The sequence below is a fragment of the Phaenicophaeus curvirostris genome, chromosome 10 (assembly GCF_032191515.1).
Source record: "Phaenicophaeus curvirostris isolate KB17595 chromosome 10, BPBGC_Pcur_1.0, whole genome shotgun sequence".
NCBI lineage: Eukaryota > Metazoa > Chordata > Aves > Cuculiformes > Cuculidae > Phaenicophaeus > Phaenicophaeus curvirostris.
The window spans coordinates 25,363,353-25,378,725 of NC_091401.1; the positions used below are offsets into that span (position 1 = coordinate 25,363,353).

The 15,373-nt window shown below is 46.4% G+C and overlaps 2 protein-coding genes across 2 annotated transcripts in view; both read right to left on the reverse strand.

Moving 5' to 3' along the window:
- Positions 1-15,373, reverse strand: part of SELENOT (selenoprotein T) — a 200,760-nt gene that overhangs the window by 9,605 nt on the left and 175,782 nt on the right. The window lies entirely within an intron of this gene.
- Positions 1,071-15,162, reverse strand: EIF2A (eukaryotic translation initiation factor 2A). The gene is made up of 14 exons (XM_069865234.1): positions 15,061-15,162; positions 12,413-12,482; positions 12,015-12,089; positions 10,529-10,647; positions 9,561-9,660; positions 9,094-9,176; positions 7,445-7,518; positions 7,159-7,303; positions 6,269-6,385; positions 5,094-5,665; positions 3,513-3,629; positions 2,547-2,675; positions 1,643-1,708; positions 1,071-1,559 (listed from the first exon to the last, which is right to left on the reverse strand). The coding sequence occupies exons 1-14, from the start codon at positions 15,086-15,088 to the stop codon at positions 1,494-1,496; spliced, it is 1,761 nt and encodes a 586-aa protein (XP_069721335.1). The 5' UTR covers positions 15,089-15,162; the 3' UTR covers positions 1,071-1,493.

Consider the following 15,373-nt stretch of genomic DNA (forward strand, 5'->3'; position numbering starts at 1 on the left):
ATCATAGAATCATAAAATCTTAGAATCACCAGGTTGGAAGAGACCCACTGGATCATCGAGTCCAACCATTCCCATCAATCACTAACCCATGTCCCTCAGCACCTCGTCCACCCGTCCCTTAAACCCCTCCAGGGAAGGGGACTCAACCCCCTCCCTGGGCAGCCTCTGCCAGTGCCCAGTGACCCTTTCTGTGAAAAATTTTTTCCTAATGTTCAGCCTAAACCTCCCCTGGCGGAGCTTGAGGCCATTCCCTCTTGTCCTGTCCCCTGTCACTTGGGAGAAGAGCCCAGCTCCCTCCTCTCCACAACCTCCTTTCAGGGAGTTGGAGAGAGCAATGAGGTCTCCCCTCAGCCTCCTCTTCTCCAGGCTAAACACCCCCAGCTCTCTCAGCCGTTCCTCATAAGGCCTGTTCTCCAGCCCCTTCACCAGCTTCGTTGCTCTTCTCTGGACTCGCTCCAAAGCCTCAACATCCTTCTTGTGGTGAGGGGCCCAGAACTGAACACAGGATTCGAGAAGCGGTCTCACCAGTGCCGAGTAGGCCCTTTCAGCACTAGAAGGTGCTCTAAGGTCTCTCTGGAGCCCTCTCCAGGCTGAACAACCCCAACTCTCTCAGCCTGTCCTCATAGCAGAGGTGCTCCAGCCCTCACGTCAACCTTGTTGCCTCTGGGCTTGCTCCAATAGCTCCATGTCCTTCCTGTGCTGAGGACTCCAGAACTGCACACAAGGCTCCAGGTGGGGTCTTCACAGAGCAGAGCAGAGGGGCAGAACCCCCTCCCTCACCCTGCTGGTTCTACTTCTTTGGATGCAGCCCAGGACATGGTTGGCTTTTAGGGCTGCAAGCACACCTTACCAGCTCCTGCTGAGCTTTTTCATCCACCAGAACCCCCAAGTCCTTCTCTTCATGGCCACAGGGACAGACAGAGAGCAGGGAAGGGAACAGGAGAACTGGAATAACAACCAGGGTGGAGCACTGCATTGGCCACAGCCTGCACCCTCAACCCTTCCTGACAGTGGTGGCACAGCCTTTCTGTGTACAAGACTCTCCCATTGTAACAGAAGAGCATCAGGGCTGGTTGTTATTAGGTGTTCTTTATTTTTAATTTCATCTTGCTATTGCATAAAGATCATTTGCATAAAGATCTTTTAAGTACAATAAAGCTATCAAATGGGTAAACCATAGCCTTCCTTCCTCACACCCAAGTGAGAAGAAGCTAATCACACCAGCAACTCTGGTTTTACGCAAAGCGCTTTAAGAACTATCGTATCTGGTTCAAACAGCAGCAGGACCGGCAGCTGGTGTGACATTCCTTACTCGTTTACAGCCTCACTGGTCCATGGATCTTTAGGAAAGCTTTTTAAAAGGCAAGTGTGCAGCAAACCTGTGGACTCTTCATCCTCAGTCATTTGCTTAAACATTTTATTATAGTCAATTTAATACAAACTAGATTTTTCATGAACTTTGAGTTAACGCCACGTTGGATTTCCATAAAGTTTTAAAGACCCAGTTCTAGGTCCTCCAGTTCCTGAAGGAGGGCAGTTTCCTTCTGAATCTTCTCCAACTAGAACAAAAAAGCACAGGTTATCACATATGTAGCTTATTATAAAAGGAAACTTGAACAAACCACATGCACCTTAATAGTACCTGGTTCTTCTCCAGCTGTTTGCCAGCAGCTGCTTGTTCTTTCAGCTGCTCGATTGCCTTTAGTTTCTGTAAAAAACCCAAACAAACTCCACGCTAATACAAAAATGTTAATGAATCAATAACACAAAAAAAAAGAGCCTTAGCAGTTCCTGTCTTTGCAAGCGTCTGATTTACTAGGAGGCTGGTATCAATACAGAAGTCACATTTCATTTCAGCACCTCTAGAGCCTCAGTCCAGAACTCCCCACCAATAAAAGACATTTCTTTCAAGAACAAAACCTGAAGAACAGAAGTGCTTCCTAATCTCTGAAGCACAGACAACCATTCGTTATCTCACTGAAAGGCTAGATCCACGCTCCAAAATTACTTCTCTGCTACCACTAGTGCTCTTCACCACCCATTTTCCTCAGAAAGCCTGGAGTATTAATCAAAACAGAGGACTGTGAAAAGCAAGAGGCAGCCAAGAGAAAAGAAAGCCCTAATGGGTTATGCAGAAAGGGGAAGATTCTGTAGCCTGAACCTAACAACTTCCTTTCTGAAATTATTTAATCCAATACTTTCCAAGTTTGGCAGTAAACTTCGCACTCATACCATTTACAAGTTAGGGAAGAACCCAAAACCACAGAGCATGGTTCCCTTCTCATAGCCAAGATCCAATAAATGAAAATCCCACACAGCTGCTTCCTTAGCACAACTACCTTTAAGACCTACCGCTGCCCCTCAGCTGCGAGGACCTCTACTGTTTCACAAGATGGAAAAGCAAAGGGGTCTGGTTTACAAATTCCAGAGATTACCATCTATGTAACAGCAACCTTGCTGAGCTCAAGTCACCCTGCAGTCACAGAAGATCTTACAGAATACCTCTTGGAAAAATCCACTGTTCATCAGAAAAAAAATCCCCTCACCTTTCTTAAATTCTTTATCTTCTTGTCAACTTCAGGGTCTCCTGATGTGATGACAGGCACCGTGTTCCGTGGGGCATTCTGTGATGCAGAGGACTGCGTAGATTCCTGGTTTGCATCAGCTTTGGCCTCCTGTAGGCAAATAAAATAAACACATTATCTAGAAAATACATTCAATCACAAAGGGACTGAAAAATGTCTTTAATAATTTCAAGGAATCCATTTCGTATTTCTTCCTCCGCTAGTTTGGTGGCATTCCCTGAAATCTGGAAGTGACTTGCTTGGATGTATTCCATTACCCATACAAATGCTTTCCACAAAAAAACAACTAACACATGTTTAATTTCTGCCTCCTTGAGACACCAACCATACACAGCACAGGGAAACATCAGCACAGATGACAGGACAAACATACATAAATATTTTATAAAGCAGACGGGTGGGTCATTGTTTCTGAGTAAAAGAAAGGACTAAAACCAGTGTAAGAAACATCTAATTTAAAGAAATGACTACTTTAGAAGTTAGCAGAAAGTGGAAGGCTAATACCAAAAGCTGATTTTTCTCTACCTAGGGAAAGAACTGCAAGCAATGAGGTGACCCAGAGCCAGCTGTCTTCCGTCTGCCCTGACAACACGCCTCACTCAGCCTTGACCCGCTGGGAGGTCACATCGGAGCAGCCACCCCCTTCCTACCTCCCACCTGAGACTGGAACCAGCTGTGCAGGCTGTCTGAAGGTGAAAGGGCACAGTTACTCAGTCTTAACACTTGATTCCAGCTAGTATCCCCAGCAACTAACCAATGCTGTTACTTCTAAGTCACCCTTCTGTATCTGCTTTAACAGTTTAAAAACTGACACCCTCCCCGCAACTCAGCACACGCAACTGCTAACGGCCACTGCTCCGAGACTTGATCAGTGCCATCTGTGAGAATTAATTAAGATAATCCTTGAAAGAACAACCTCTGCAGTACCTGTTTAGCAGCTTTCTTCGCTTCATGTTTCCTTTGATTTTTGAGAGCTGTTTTAGACAGTGGCTTATCGCTGCTTCCCGACTGTGGCCTCATGTTCTGAGGCGGCTCGTCCTCATGCTGCGGGAGACGTAACATTAGCAGTTACAAAATCTGTATTCCATTTTGGCAAGTGTGTGGTATAAAAAAAACAGTGAACCCCAAGCCTGCTTTAAGACAACACCATTCACAAAGATTATCAATAAAGGAAGAAAAAGGAAAACCAAAGAAATAAAGGGGGGAAAAAAGGATGTGCCCTTCCTCTTCCGAGTAGTGGAAGATGCTGGAAAGGGGTTTCAAACTCATTCATTCTCAGGTTTGGATGGGACTATCCTGTATGTCCTAAAGATTCCATGGATTTCTGATAAAAATAACATCATCATGTTTTCTGTCTTGAGAGGGGGAGAATAAAATCAAAGAGGACCAAACCACCATAAAATCACTGAAGCTTGGCATTTCACTTTTGTGGACACTTTTTAACTCAAATGCCTAGTGAAAAGAGAGGAAAAATGGGTTGCTGGGAGGGAGAGGGTTTTAGATGAGAGATGAAAAGTAGAGGTTGTTGAGTCTTTAGTCTTAAGATAACTCCTAGTTGAGGAGCTGGATTGCTTCAATGCATACAGCAAGGTTTCTTGCCTGTATAACAGAATTACTGTGTTTAATTGAACACATCTTTTCTTTACTGCATCTGCTTGCTGATCATTTGCGACATCAATATGAGTAACAGATTCCTACAATCCAAGCAGCTGTCTTTCCTTCAAAAGCACAGGGCTCTAAATCAAAGCTCTCGAAGACATAAACATCAAGGGTGCAATTGTTAGATGTAATTAGTTGCTACTCATCCTACTTTGAAAAGCTGCAGAAGAGAAACTAATTAGACAAGTAGGTCACTCTATTGAAACCTGCCTGAACTGCAGCTGACTTGCAAACAACCAAATCTCTCTAGCACGTAAATTTACCCCCCTGCAAATAAAAAAAATAGTTGGGAGGAGAGACAATTACCCAGACAGCTGGGTTTAGACTGATAAGTCAGCTCATGCAAACTGAAGGCTTCTATCTTAACTCAAGTACCCAGCCTCACTATAAACCCAACGAGCAGTTTATTTTGCAGAGAGCGTTGTAAAGTCAGAGTTGTGGAATCATAGAACGGTTTGGGTTGGAAGGGACCTTAAAGCCCACCCAGTTCCAACCCACTGCCATGGGCAGGGACACTTCCCACTGGATCAGGTTGCCCAAAGCCCCATCCAACCTGGCCTTGAACATCTCCAGGGATGGGGCAGCCACCCCTGCTCTGGGCAACAAGTCTGCAAATGACTTCGTGAAAGGCAAGTATTTGGACCAAATTTCCCATTTTCCAGCACACATTCATGCAAACAACAACCAAAGCATCACAGAGGATTATCAAGAAACTCCACAATCCTGCCATCAGTCTGGTTACTCTTATGCCTCTCATTAAGCGTATACACAAATTTGAGGCCAAGCTTCAAGGACAGGCAAAGCAAGGAAGCAGAACCATTTAGTGCATGTATGAAAGTGTCTACTTACAAGCTTGGAACTTGTTACAGGTTTGTTTCTCAAGGCTGGAGGTCTGTATGCTTGAGCAGGCTTTGGCTCGGTGCTGGGCAATTCGCTTGGAACTGCCTGGTATTTTACTGCTTTTGCTGGGAACACTCCATCCAAGAAGGGCTGCCAGCAAACCTGCCACATTTCTTCATTTGATGGAACTTCATAGCTGTGCAGCAGCGAGCCAGTGTAGTGCCAGATCTTGTAACCATTACTGACTCGCAGCCTGGGAGCACAGGTAGCTGTTACGATATGTTCCCCATCAGGACACCAAGCGAAGTAAGTGGAATCTGAGGCTACTGGTTTGGAAATGAGTTTGTAGTTTTTAACATCCCAGACTTCCATCTGTCCCCTGAGATTTCCAAATCCTGCCAGCACTAGGATGTGTCCGTGGGGGCTATAGTAGGCAGCGTTGCGAGGGCCGGTTCCAAAATCAAACACTGGGTCACATTTCAGATTAAAAACTGTTGCTTTGGCAGGCATAAACCCATACACAGCACAGAACTCGACAGAATTGGGGCTCCAAACAACATCATAAATGGGACCGTTTTTTGCTACAGGAAAAGGAAAATACGCAGACATTGTTAGGAGGTTGTATCTTTCCAGTGCAATCAAAAAGAACATCAACAGCGATTCTTAACTTTGTAATTTGCTGAAATGCTGTGATCTAACTACTGACAGTGAAAATGAGTTCTGCCAGTGAGAGAAGTACAAACACTTTATCTTCCCATTATTTTAGTTAAGGTTTGCAACAGTAACTGCAGCCACTCCAAATTACCTCTGCAGGGTCAGCAGCAGCATTTTACAGTAAGCATGGCTTTTTCATGTAAAAAAATTCCTCTATTTTTTTCCTCGTTATTCAAGTATGATCTCTCAGGACCTCCTCAAACTGTCCCACTGGAAACCTGCAAAAACAGGAGTTTTATACCAGCTGGATACCAGTTCCTCTTATGTTTTTGTTAACCTAAGAAATATTGCATAGTTCAGCGAAATATCAATCTAAGTTATCTTTCAACTGTGCTCACACACAGCATTTTAAAAGACAGATTTGAAATCAGAACACACAAAAAATGGTTTTACACCTAATGATTAACACCTAGTATTATTAGAAGCTATTAGGATGTCAGAGCATCAGAAGATGCCCAAGAGCTACTTACGCAATTGTACGACCGCGCTCTCTCCATTTGTTGCAATGTAGTGCAGAGTTTGCTCTCCATAGTATGAAGCACCGGTTTTATCAACTTCTGTACTTGCTATTACGAGCACAGCAGTGGCTAAGGGAACAGAAATCCCGTTATTCCAATACAATTATTGCAAATTATAGAAAATCTGTTGTAAATTACCATGAAGAAAGAGAAACCAGTTTGATGATGAATTCAAGTTAGTTGCCTGCCTAACAGTGTTGGTACCAGTCTCTCCTGAGTCCGATATCAATCCAAACAGAACAAATATCTTCCTTCCTCAGATGAAAAGTGTAAGCCAAGTCTATTCATTCATCATTGAATTAGGAGAAGCTGAACGTACTCTAGCAGCCATAAAAAAGATCTTCATCTACGGCAAGGATCAAGTATCATAGAACCACAGAATCATCGAATCATAAAATAGTTTGGCTCGGAAGGGACCTCAAAGCCCATCAAGTTCCAACCCTCCTGCCATGGGCAAGGACACCTCCCACTGGATCAGGGGCTCCAAGCCCCATCCAACCTGGCCTTGAACCCCTCCAGGGATGGGGCAGCCACCCCTGCTCTGGGAAACCTGGGCCAGGGCCTCCCCACACTCATTGTGAAGAAATTCCTCCTTATGTCTAGTCTAAATCTGCCCCTCTCCAGTTTATCCCCATTGCCCCTCATCCTACCACTCCATGCCTTTGAGAACAGTCCCTCCCCAGCTTTCTTGTAGCCCCTTCAGGTACTCATAGCAGAGGTGCTCCAGCCCTCAAATCATCAATTATTCACACACGCAAATGAAATACAAAACCCACACAGTAAACAGTAATTAAATCCAGAACAGGTGGAATATAAAATTTTAAATAACAAAGCTGTTATACCTTTCTTGTTCCACAGCATCGTCACCTTGTCAGCTTTAAAGAAACTTTTATTGGCCAGTGCAGACTGGGGGCCACCAAAGTTGGGATACTGGTAGAGTCTAACGAACGATGGAGCGCCTTTACTGCCCGGAACGTAGACAGCAACCTACAATAAAGCCACGAGATTTCATTGCAGGTGATACTCTTGGTAACACAGGATCCATTTATGACTAGTGCTTTGTACTAAAATTACAGGATTTTTTTTGAAGGAAACAGGAAAAAGATCGGAAAACAATTTAAGAAGTACCTTGGTTGGCTGCACTCCTGGGGATAACACGAAGTCATTAACCTTTTGCAAATGCAGTTTATTTGCAATAGTACCTGCAAAAAAACAAGAGGAAAAGGATGTGACAAACTATGTTAGCCTGGATTACTTAACTCTACCTTTTATGGGTCTGTATCATGGATAATAAACAACAGTGTCTAACACTATAAAGGATTTCTTCAGTAAACAAACAACCTTTACCTTCCCATTCCATTACACCTTTATATATATTTACAAAACCAACCTGAACCGAGCCTAGGTCTGAAACCCAGTACGTAGCATTTGGGAGTTCAAACAGCAAGGAAGTGGCCAGCAGGACCAGGGAAATGCTCCTTCCCCTGTACTCAGCGCTGGTGAGGCTGCACCCCGAATCCTGTGTTCAGTTTTGGGCCCCTCACTACGAGAAGGATGGAGATGCTGGAGCGTGTCCAGAGAAGGGGAACAAAGCTGGGGAAGAGTTTAGAGCACAAGCCTTATGAGGAGAGGCTCAGGGAGCTGGGGTTGTTTAGTCTGGAGAAAAGGAGACTGAGGGGAGACCTTATCGCCCTCTACAACAATCTGAAAAGAGGTTTTAGTGAGGCTGAGGTTGGTCTCTTCTCCCTGGTAGCCAGTGACAGCACCAGGAGAAATAGCCTCAGGACGTTCCAGGGAAGATTTAGGTTGGATGTTAGGAGAAATTTCTTTACTGAAAGGCTTGTCAAGCACTGGCAGAAGCTGCCCAGGGAGGTGGTTGAGTCACCATCCCTGGAGGTATTTAAAAGATGAGTAGATGTCAGACTTGGGGATATGGTCTAATGGCAGACTTAGCAGGGCTGAATCGATGGTTGGACTCGATGATTTTAAAGGTCTTTTCCAAACAAAACCATTTTGTGATTTTGTGAAGCTTCTGAACCCCATGTCAACACAGCTTGTTCGAAGCAAGGCACGGTGTTCTTCATCTTGTCTGCACTGACTTCAGAGGAAGCAGAATCAGTCATGTCCAGATAACAGACACTATTATAGGATTCTCCTTTTGCAGCTTTATTGGACTGTTCTTCCTGCTACGAGGTGTTCACAAAGGCCTGTTCTGTGCTGAACATTACTCCTTTACACAAACTACTTATGGTAAATGCATCTTTAAAGAGCAAATGAATGGCAGCCACCCACAACCGCATTCCAGGAAGGAAGTCTGCGCTGAGCAGCAGACCTTGTGCTGGAACAGACATTCCGTGCCACCCTAGTGTAGCTTCATTAATATCAGGAGGGCTAATTCTCAAGATACGGCATCTCTCGCAGGCTGTATTTCTTAGCTCCACGAATAATTCTTGTAGCTGCTTTAAAACAACCACCCACAAATCAAAAAACCACACCCACACACCACTGTTCTGCCCCCAGTGGTTTTCTTATATTCCTTTAAATTTTTGTTCTAATTCATTTTTCTTTTTCTGCTTTTTTTCTTACCCTTTCCTTTTTTCAACCCCACGGCAGAGGGGTTGGAAATGCATGAACTTTAAGGTCCCTCCCAGCCCAAACCACTCTATGACTCAATGATTCAAAGAAATGAGTATAAAGATTGACAGTGACTCCCACACAGCCAAAAGCTGCTGCCCATACAGAATGCAATGAAGCCACTTATAGAAATACTTGCTTACTGAAGTTGTTGCTTTCAAAGAAATGCAATTCATTGTTCACATTCCTGGCACAAATGCTTTCATCGTCTGCCCAGCAAGGACACCTACATTTAAGGAAAAATGTTAAAAACACTGAATGATGCCCATTTTTAGCCTTCCAGGGCTTTTTAACTCCATTTTTCAAGTCAAGCAAGTTCAAACAGAACACACATTTTAAATGGACAAACGACATCTGCAGAGTAAAAAATATAAAATAGACTTAGTTATTGCCTCCCCAGCTTTCTCTGCGGTGCAAAACAATACTGAATTCATACTAAGAAATGAACAATTTAACTACATACACAAACACAAGCACAGACTTTGGTTGCAGCTCATAGCAGGCAGTGTTTGGAAAGCCAACACCATGCTAAGAGCTCTATTTACCTGGACTGGATTTTGGAAACGACATTTGTTTGCAAAAACTTTACTATCTGGGAAAAGTTATTTACCAGTTCTGCATCTTTTTCTGGATGAAAGATTTTAAACACTTCCCTGTTTTCACGTCATGGAGCAGCAGGTTGGGCACCCCCGCTGTGCCGTCTTTAGCCGCTGCAAGAAAAACATGGATTACATTAGTGGTCTCTGGGGATTAAATATGCTTCTCCATGACAACATTCCATCTCTTAATTCTACGAGCAACTAAATGCACATGAACTTCTAAGCAGCAGCCTCCCACCCAGCCTGAGGGACTAAACCCTGAGGATTGCTTTACGTATTAACAAAGGTCTTTCCATCTGCAGAAAGAACCAAGCAATACAAAGTGACGGTTCTGGCTTTAAACTCTCCGTACCCTTCTATTCTGGACACTACAGCCTGTTCATTTCTACTAACAACTCAAAGTTCCATCACTTGAGCGCCCTTGTCTCACCGCACAGCCTGTCCCCAGCCACCTCTCACGCACACAGCTCTTTTTAAGGAAGCATTTTACACACACAACTCAGAGGAGACTGAGGAACAAACACCACAGGGAGGCAGAAGGAAGAATAAAGCCCTCTGGGCAAGGGAGAACACTCAAGGTGACTGCACCCAGTGGAGTGAACAGCTGCTTTGAGAGAGCTTTCTATTTTCGTTGTCCACACATGAATTCAGGCTGCTCGAACAGCATCTTATTCAAACCTCTTGCACTAAAACCAGTTACAGTTTTTAGAAACGTGCGATTTACCTAACAGAGCAATTGTTAGTAAGCGCACTCTGATTTAGAATTTGTAAGAACGCTCAATGCCAGATGCTTTTGGAAGGTGGCATCCCTCCTTCCTCTACTATGTACCCAATCATCCAAATAATCTTCTCTACACCTCCTACACTGCTCAATTAGCCAATAAATGTGCTACAACAACAAATCAGGTAACAGAAAGCCTTCAAACCAGATTAAACAGGCAGTTACCCCGTGCACTTTTACAGCTGGTGAAATACTCACTGGTATAGGCTTGCCACGTTGCCAGAATATTATTCTTTGGCGAGAATTCAAGGCAAACTGCCTTTGGAAGGTCAAAGGAACACAGTAACTCAGCACTGGTGACATTAACAATATTTACTCTGGAATAAAAAGATGCTATTTCAACAAAACATGCTTAGAATAGTTAATTAATGATTAAGATAATTTTTTCACGTATTTGACTCTTCTAGATCTGTTCCAAATCTGGCCAACATAACAGAATTAAAACAGTTTTGTTCCACTCCTGCTTTTACTATATTTTTGGAAGAACGCATTTTCAAACTAGACATGCACTGATCAAAACATGTCACGCATTTCTATCTGCAACATTTGAACTCTGAACCAGCGACAAGAGATACCGTACCTGTAGAGTCCATCCACACTTGGACAGTGCTAAAGCTGAGCAATGCCAAGAGGATGATTCTAACTTAATCAAAACACACACTTCTCCCCCATATTTTTAAAGGTCTTTATCTTTAAACACACAACAGTTAAGATTTGGGAGGTTGAGAGATGCAGGGGGACAGGAACAATGAAAAGCAAGGGTCAGATGGCTGAACAAACAAGGTCAAACAGCACCTCTGAAGCCCATATTGCAAAGATCTGCCACATCAGAATCCAAAGAAACAAAAAAGATCACACCAGCAGGCATCCAGGCCACTGCTGTTCTCAGAAGCCGCATTAGGAGTGGTTCCTCGCCTTCTCACTAACTGTTCCCCCTCAAAAATGAAGGCGGATGCACAGCCCCACAACCACCAGGAGCGGAAGGACTGGAGAGATTTGCCATTTGGAATATTCTCATTTGATGTGCAGGTATCTGGATACACAACCTGGTGGTGTGAAAAACATTTTTACCCACAAACATTTTCGGGAAATGGACCTTGCCAGTTAACAAAAATAAAGTTTTGAATGAAAAATTATGAGCCTGGATACTTCAGAGAACCAAAAACAATAGTGAAAGGAACGAATCCTACATTTACGTTACCTCCTTTAAATAAATGTTTAAATGTGTAACTAAACACTTTCGCAGATTTTTGCTACTGTTGCTAAGGACACCAACACTCCAGAAGAAGCCTGGTCAGCTCCTCACAGCAGCAGATGCGCTCTCTTATGTGAGGGATGATCTGGAGCGAACTCTATAACACAACCAGTCTATAAAACAAGAAACTCGGTGGTTTCTTTACTTTAATTTTCTGTGAATGTCACTAGAACATTAATTCCAGAAAACCAGGCACTATCATACAGGAATGGGTGCATTACAAATATGAGAAAAACAGTAAATATGTTTTCCGATTTCAGGAAACAAAGCCACTCCTGTGAATAATGCATAAATAGACTGCAATTAAAACATGCAGGCAAACACTTCTGTTAATAGCAACTGCTTTCACGCAGGCAGGAGTAAAAGGGGCATAATCGATCCCATTTATTTAATGTAACCTAAGTGATTACTGTCATAAAATGTACCAACTTTTCTCCAGTGCACCAGGCAAAGAGGGAACCGTCTTTGCTAAAAGCAACAGCTTTGCAATTCTTCCCAGAGTCCCTACGGAAATAAGAAAGGCACATTAGTATTCAAACACAGGGCACAAGGTACAGTTTTCCTAACAAGAAGAAAAAGCAGCACAGCAGTTTTCCCACTGTGCTCCCGAGCAGCTCTTCCTAAGTCCTCTGCAGTTCTTCAGGGATTGTTACCCAGGGTAATGAGGACTCAGCCAAGTTTAAAGCCTGGAAATCCATCCATTTTCTGAACTACTGACAGTTAAGGTCTGTTACACTTCTATTTATGCATTTTTCAATTCTAGAATCCACGTTTACATTTCAGAAAATCATTTCTTCTGCGTGAAAGACTGGTGATAATGACAGTACCTCTGAAATGCTGCGCTCTCTGTGAAACTCGGTGGCCCATTCACCATGTAAAGCCCTTCAGATCCTCTCACTGCAACAGTAAACAAACAACCACTCATTTCACAGTCAGAAAATTGACCAAAGCAAAAGCTTTATCTGATTTGCGAACCTTAGGACCTGCAAGCACTTTCCTCCTTTAAAGTAAAGGGAGGATTGTAAGGGAAACCCAGCATCTCACAGGCTCCAATCAGAGCAGGATGGACCCCAGGCAGGCACACAGCAGAGAGGCCGAGGAGGGGGCAGCCCCAGAGCCTCCACCCCTGCTCTGATCCAGCAGGGCCAGCAACACCAGGAGGTGTCTCCCAGGATGGAGACTCAGGGCAGCCTGCACCCGTGCTGCCTCGCAGTAAAACCATTCTCCTTATGTTTAATTACAGTTCTCCAGGTTTCAGTTCAAGCCCCGTGAGCACCTCAGTGGACACCAGAAAACAAGAGCCCGGCCTCATCCCACAGGACGACCTCAGCGACAAAAGAGCCTCGTCAGCGTAAGAAAGGACAGCAGGACAACGTTTCCCAGGGTGGCCAACAGCCCTCGGCTCCCAGCCCGGCTGCAGCTGGCACTTCATGAGCTGCTGAAGCTGAAAGCTTCCACTATCACAGGAGCTGCCCAGGATTCCTGCACAAAGGAGCTGGAAAGGGCTGCCAGATACTCCTGAAAGCGAGGATCAGCTACCTAAATACAGGAAGAGCATTTGCTAAAGAGAAATGGCACTGGACTGATTTTGTTTTGCTGCCATGTGACAGGATTTTCCCTGTTGTTAGTGCGAACAGTGAAGTTCAGCTTGGAAAACAAAAGACATAAAAGGAACATAAACATAGGAGGTCTTTCCAATTCCGTTTTCTTCAGAGACGTTGCCATGCTCACAGCACTAGAAAACTAATAAGAAATACAGACAGATACGTGCAAATTCACTCAGCAGGAGTTGTTGTACAGGGAATAAAATAAGTTTTTGTTCAGGCAGTTGTCACAAGCACATTAGAGGTCAGAGCTAAACCACAAAGCAGGTAATTGCACATGCAGTGGGAAACCAGAGATGCCAACAAAGGTGACAAATGTGACTCAAGACGACCTGTACTGACTCAGGCTGCAGTTCTACAGCTGCTATTGCTTCCAGGAAGCGTCAGGGCCAGTGGCGCAGGGGGTGGCCAGCAGCAGAACAGCAGCACTCACTCCTGCTCAGCCAGGGCACGGACCAACAGCGACACCTGCCACCAGACAACCCCCGCGCTCCTCTCTAGAGCAGCTCATTCAGCTGCTGGTAGCCAAACTTCCACTCGCCTACAGCGCTTCCAAATCATAGAACAATTTGGGCTGGAAGGGACTTTAAAGCCCATCTAGTTCCAACCCCCCTGTCATGGGCAGAGACACCCACTGGTCTTGAACACCTCCAGGGATGGGGCAGCCACAACTTCCCTGGGCAACCTGTTTCAATCCCTCACCACCCTCACCGTGAAAAAATTCTTCTTTATGTCTAGTCTCAGTCTGCCCCTCTCCAGTTTATACCCATTGCCCCTAAACCTATCACTGAAGTCTTTGGGAGCAGTCCCTCCCCAGAAAAGCAAACACGTTAAACAACGGTTTATCGGGGGGAGGAAATCCTGGTTGGGTAGAGGTCAGACCTCTCCCTGCCCTGCAGCCCCGCCCGTCACCAGGGACGGGCCTGAACACTTTCAATGACATCCACGAACTTCTTGCTCTGCCGGGAGCCTGTTTTTCCCATCTCCCACAAAAAAAAAATCAAGATCCAGATTAACAAGACTACAGACAGGCAGTCCAGCCCAACCCCGGCCACATGCAGCCCCTGATACCCCTAAGGGGTCAAATATGCTGAAGTTTAAAGATCAGAAACAAAAGAATGGAGAAATTCTTATCCTTAATGTCACAGAGAACTGCAAAGCAGGAAGAAGGGCTATGAAAAACAGATGCTGCAAAGACATCACCATGAATCCCTGCAAGCCTTTGCAGCCTGCACGGCCCCGCGGGGAGGGTCCCTGTGCCCAGCAAGCTGCCTCACTGACGCCAGCAGCCCCACAGCTGGGCACGGGTCTCTCCTACTTGCCCCCCGGCTCCTCCAGCACGGCCAGGCCAAGCCATCTCCTCGACACATCTCTGGAGAATACATCCCAGCAGGAGAAGCAGCACAGTGCAGCCCTCAAACTTATGGCCAGAGGCGGCACGGAGCAGGGCGTCAGGGGCTGCCGCCGGCTACTCGGGCAGGAAGGAACGAGGCCAAGGAGCCGACATCCCAAGCGACGGACCCGCCCGTGCCTCAGGCTGGATCGGGGAGCAGTTTGGGTCAGAAGGGACCTCAAAGTCCACCCCGTTCCAGCCCCGCTACGGGCAGGGACACCTCCCGCCGGACCTGGGGGCTCCGGGAGAGGAGCGGGGGCCTGGTTCGGCTCGGCTCGGCCCCGGGAGCGGAGCAGAGCGAGGACCCGGCCCGGCGAGGCGCCGACCGGCCCCCGAGCGGAACAGGGCCGCGGGCCGGCGGGCGGAGCAGAGGGCACCGGGACCCAGGGCCGGGCCTGGAGGGGCCTGAAGGGGCCTGGAGGGGCAGGGGCAGAGACAGGGGCCCGGGGCCACTCCCCGCCGCCCGGCCCGCACGCACCTGCGAGCAGCGGCACGGGGGGCGCCATCTTGGCTCGGCGGGGTCCGACTTCCGCTTCCGGGGGAGCGGCGCGCGGCCGCCGCAGAGCCGTCCACGTCGCGCGGCGCGGGAGGAGGGAGGCGGGGGCGGTGTCCCCGGAAGCGCTGGCGGCGCGCGCTCTGATTGGTCGCGATGCTCTGGCCACGCCCCCTCGCGGGGCGGACCACGCCCCCAACTGCGCGCGGCGCGCTTCCGGTGGGCGGGGCCGACGCCGGAGGCGGGCGCTCTGATTGGTTGCGCGGCTCTGGCCACGCCCCCTCCCCCGCGCGAGGCG

Coding starts and splice junctions, on each gene's coding strand:
- EIF2A (XM_069865234.1), bottom strand. CDS start 15,088: ATGGCGCCCCCCGTGCCGCTGCTCGCAG. Junction 6,386..7,158: donor GATGCTGTGGAACAAGAAAG/GTATAACAGCTT, acceptor CTGTTCCCTTAG/CCACTGCTGTGCTCGTAATA. Junction 1,709..2,546: donor AGATAAAGAATTTAAGAAAG/GTGAGGGGATTT, acceptor GGTTTTTTACAG/AAACTAAAGGCAATCGAGCA.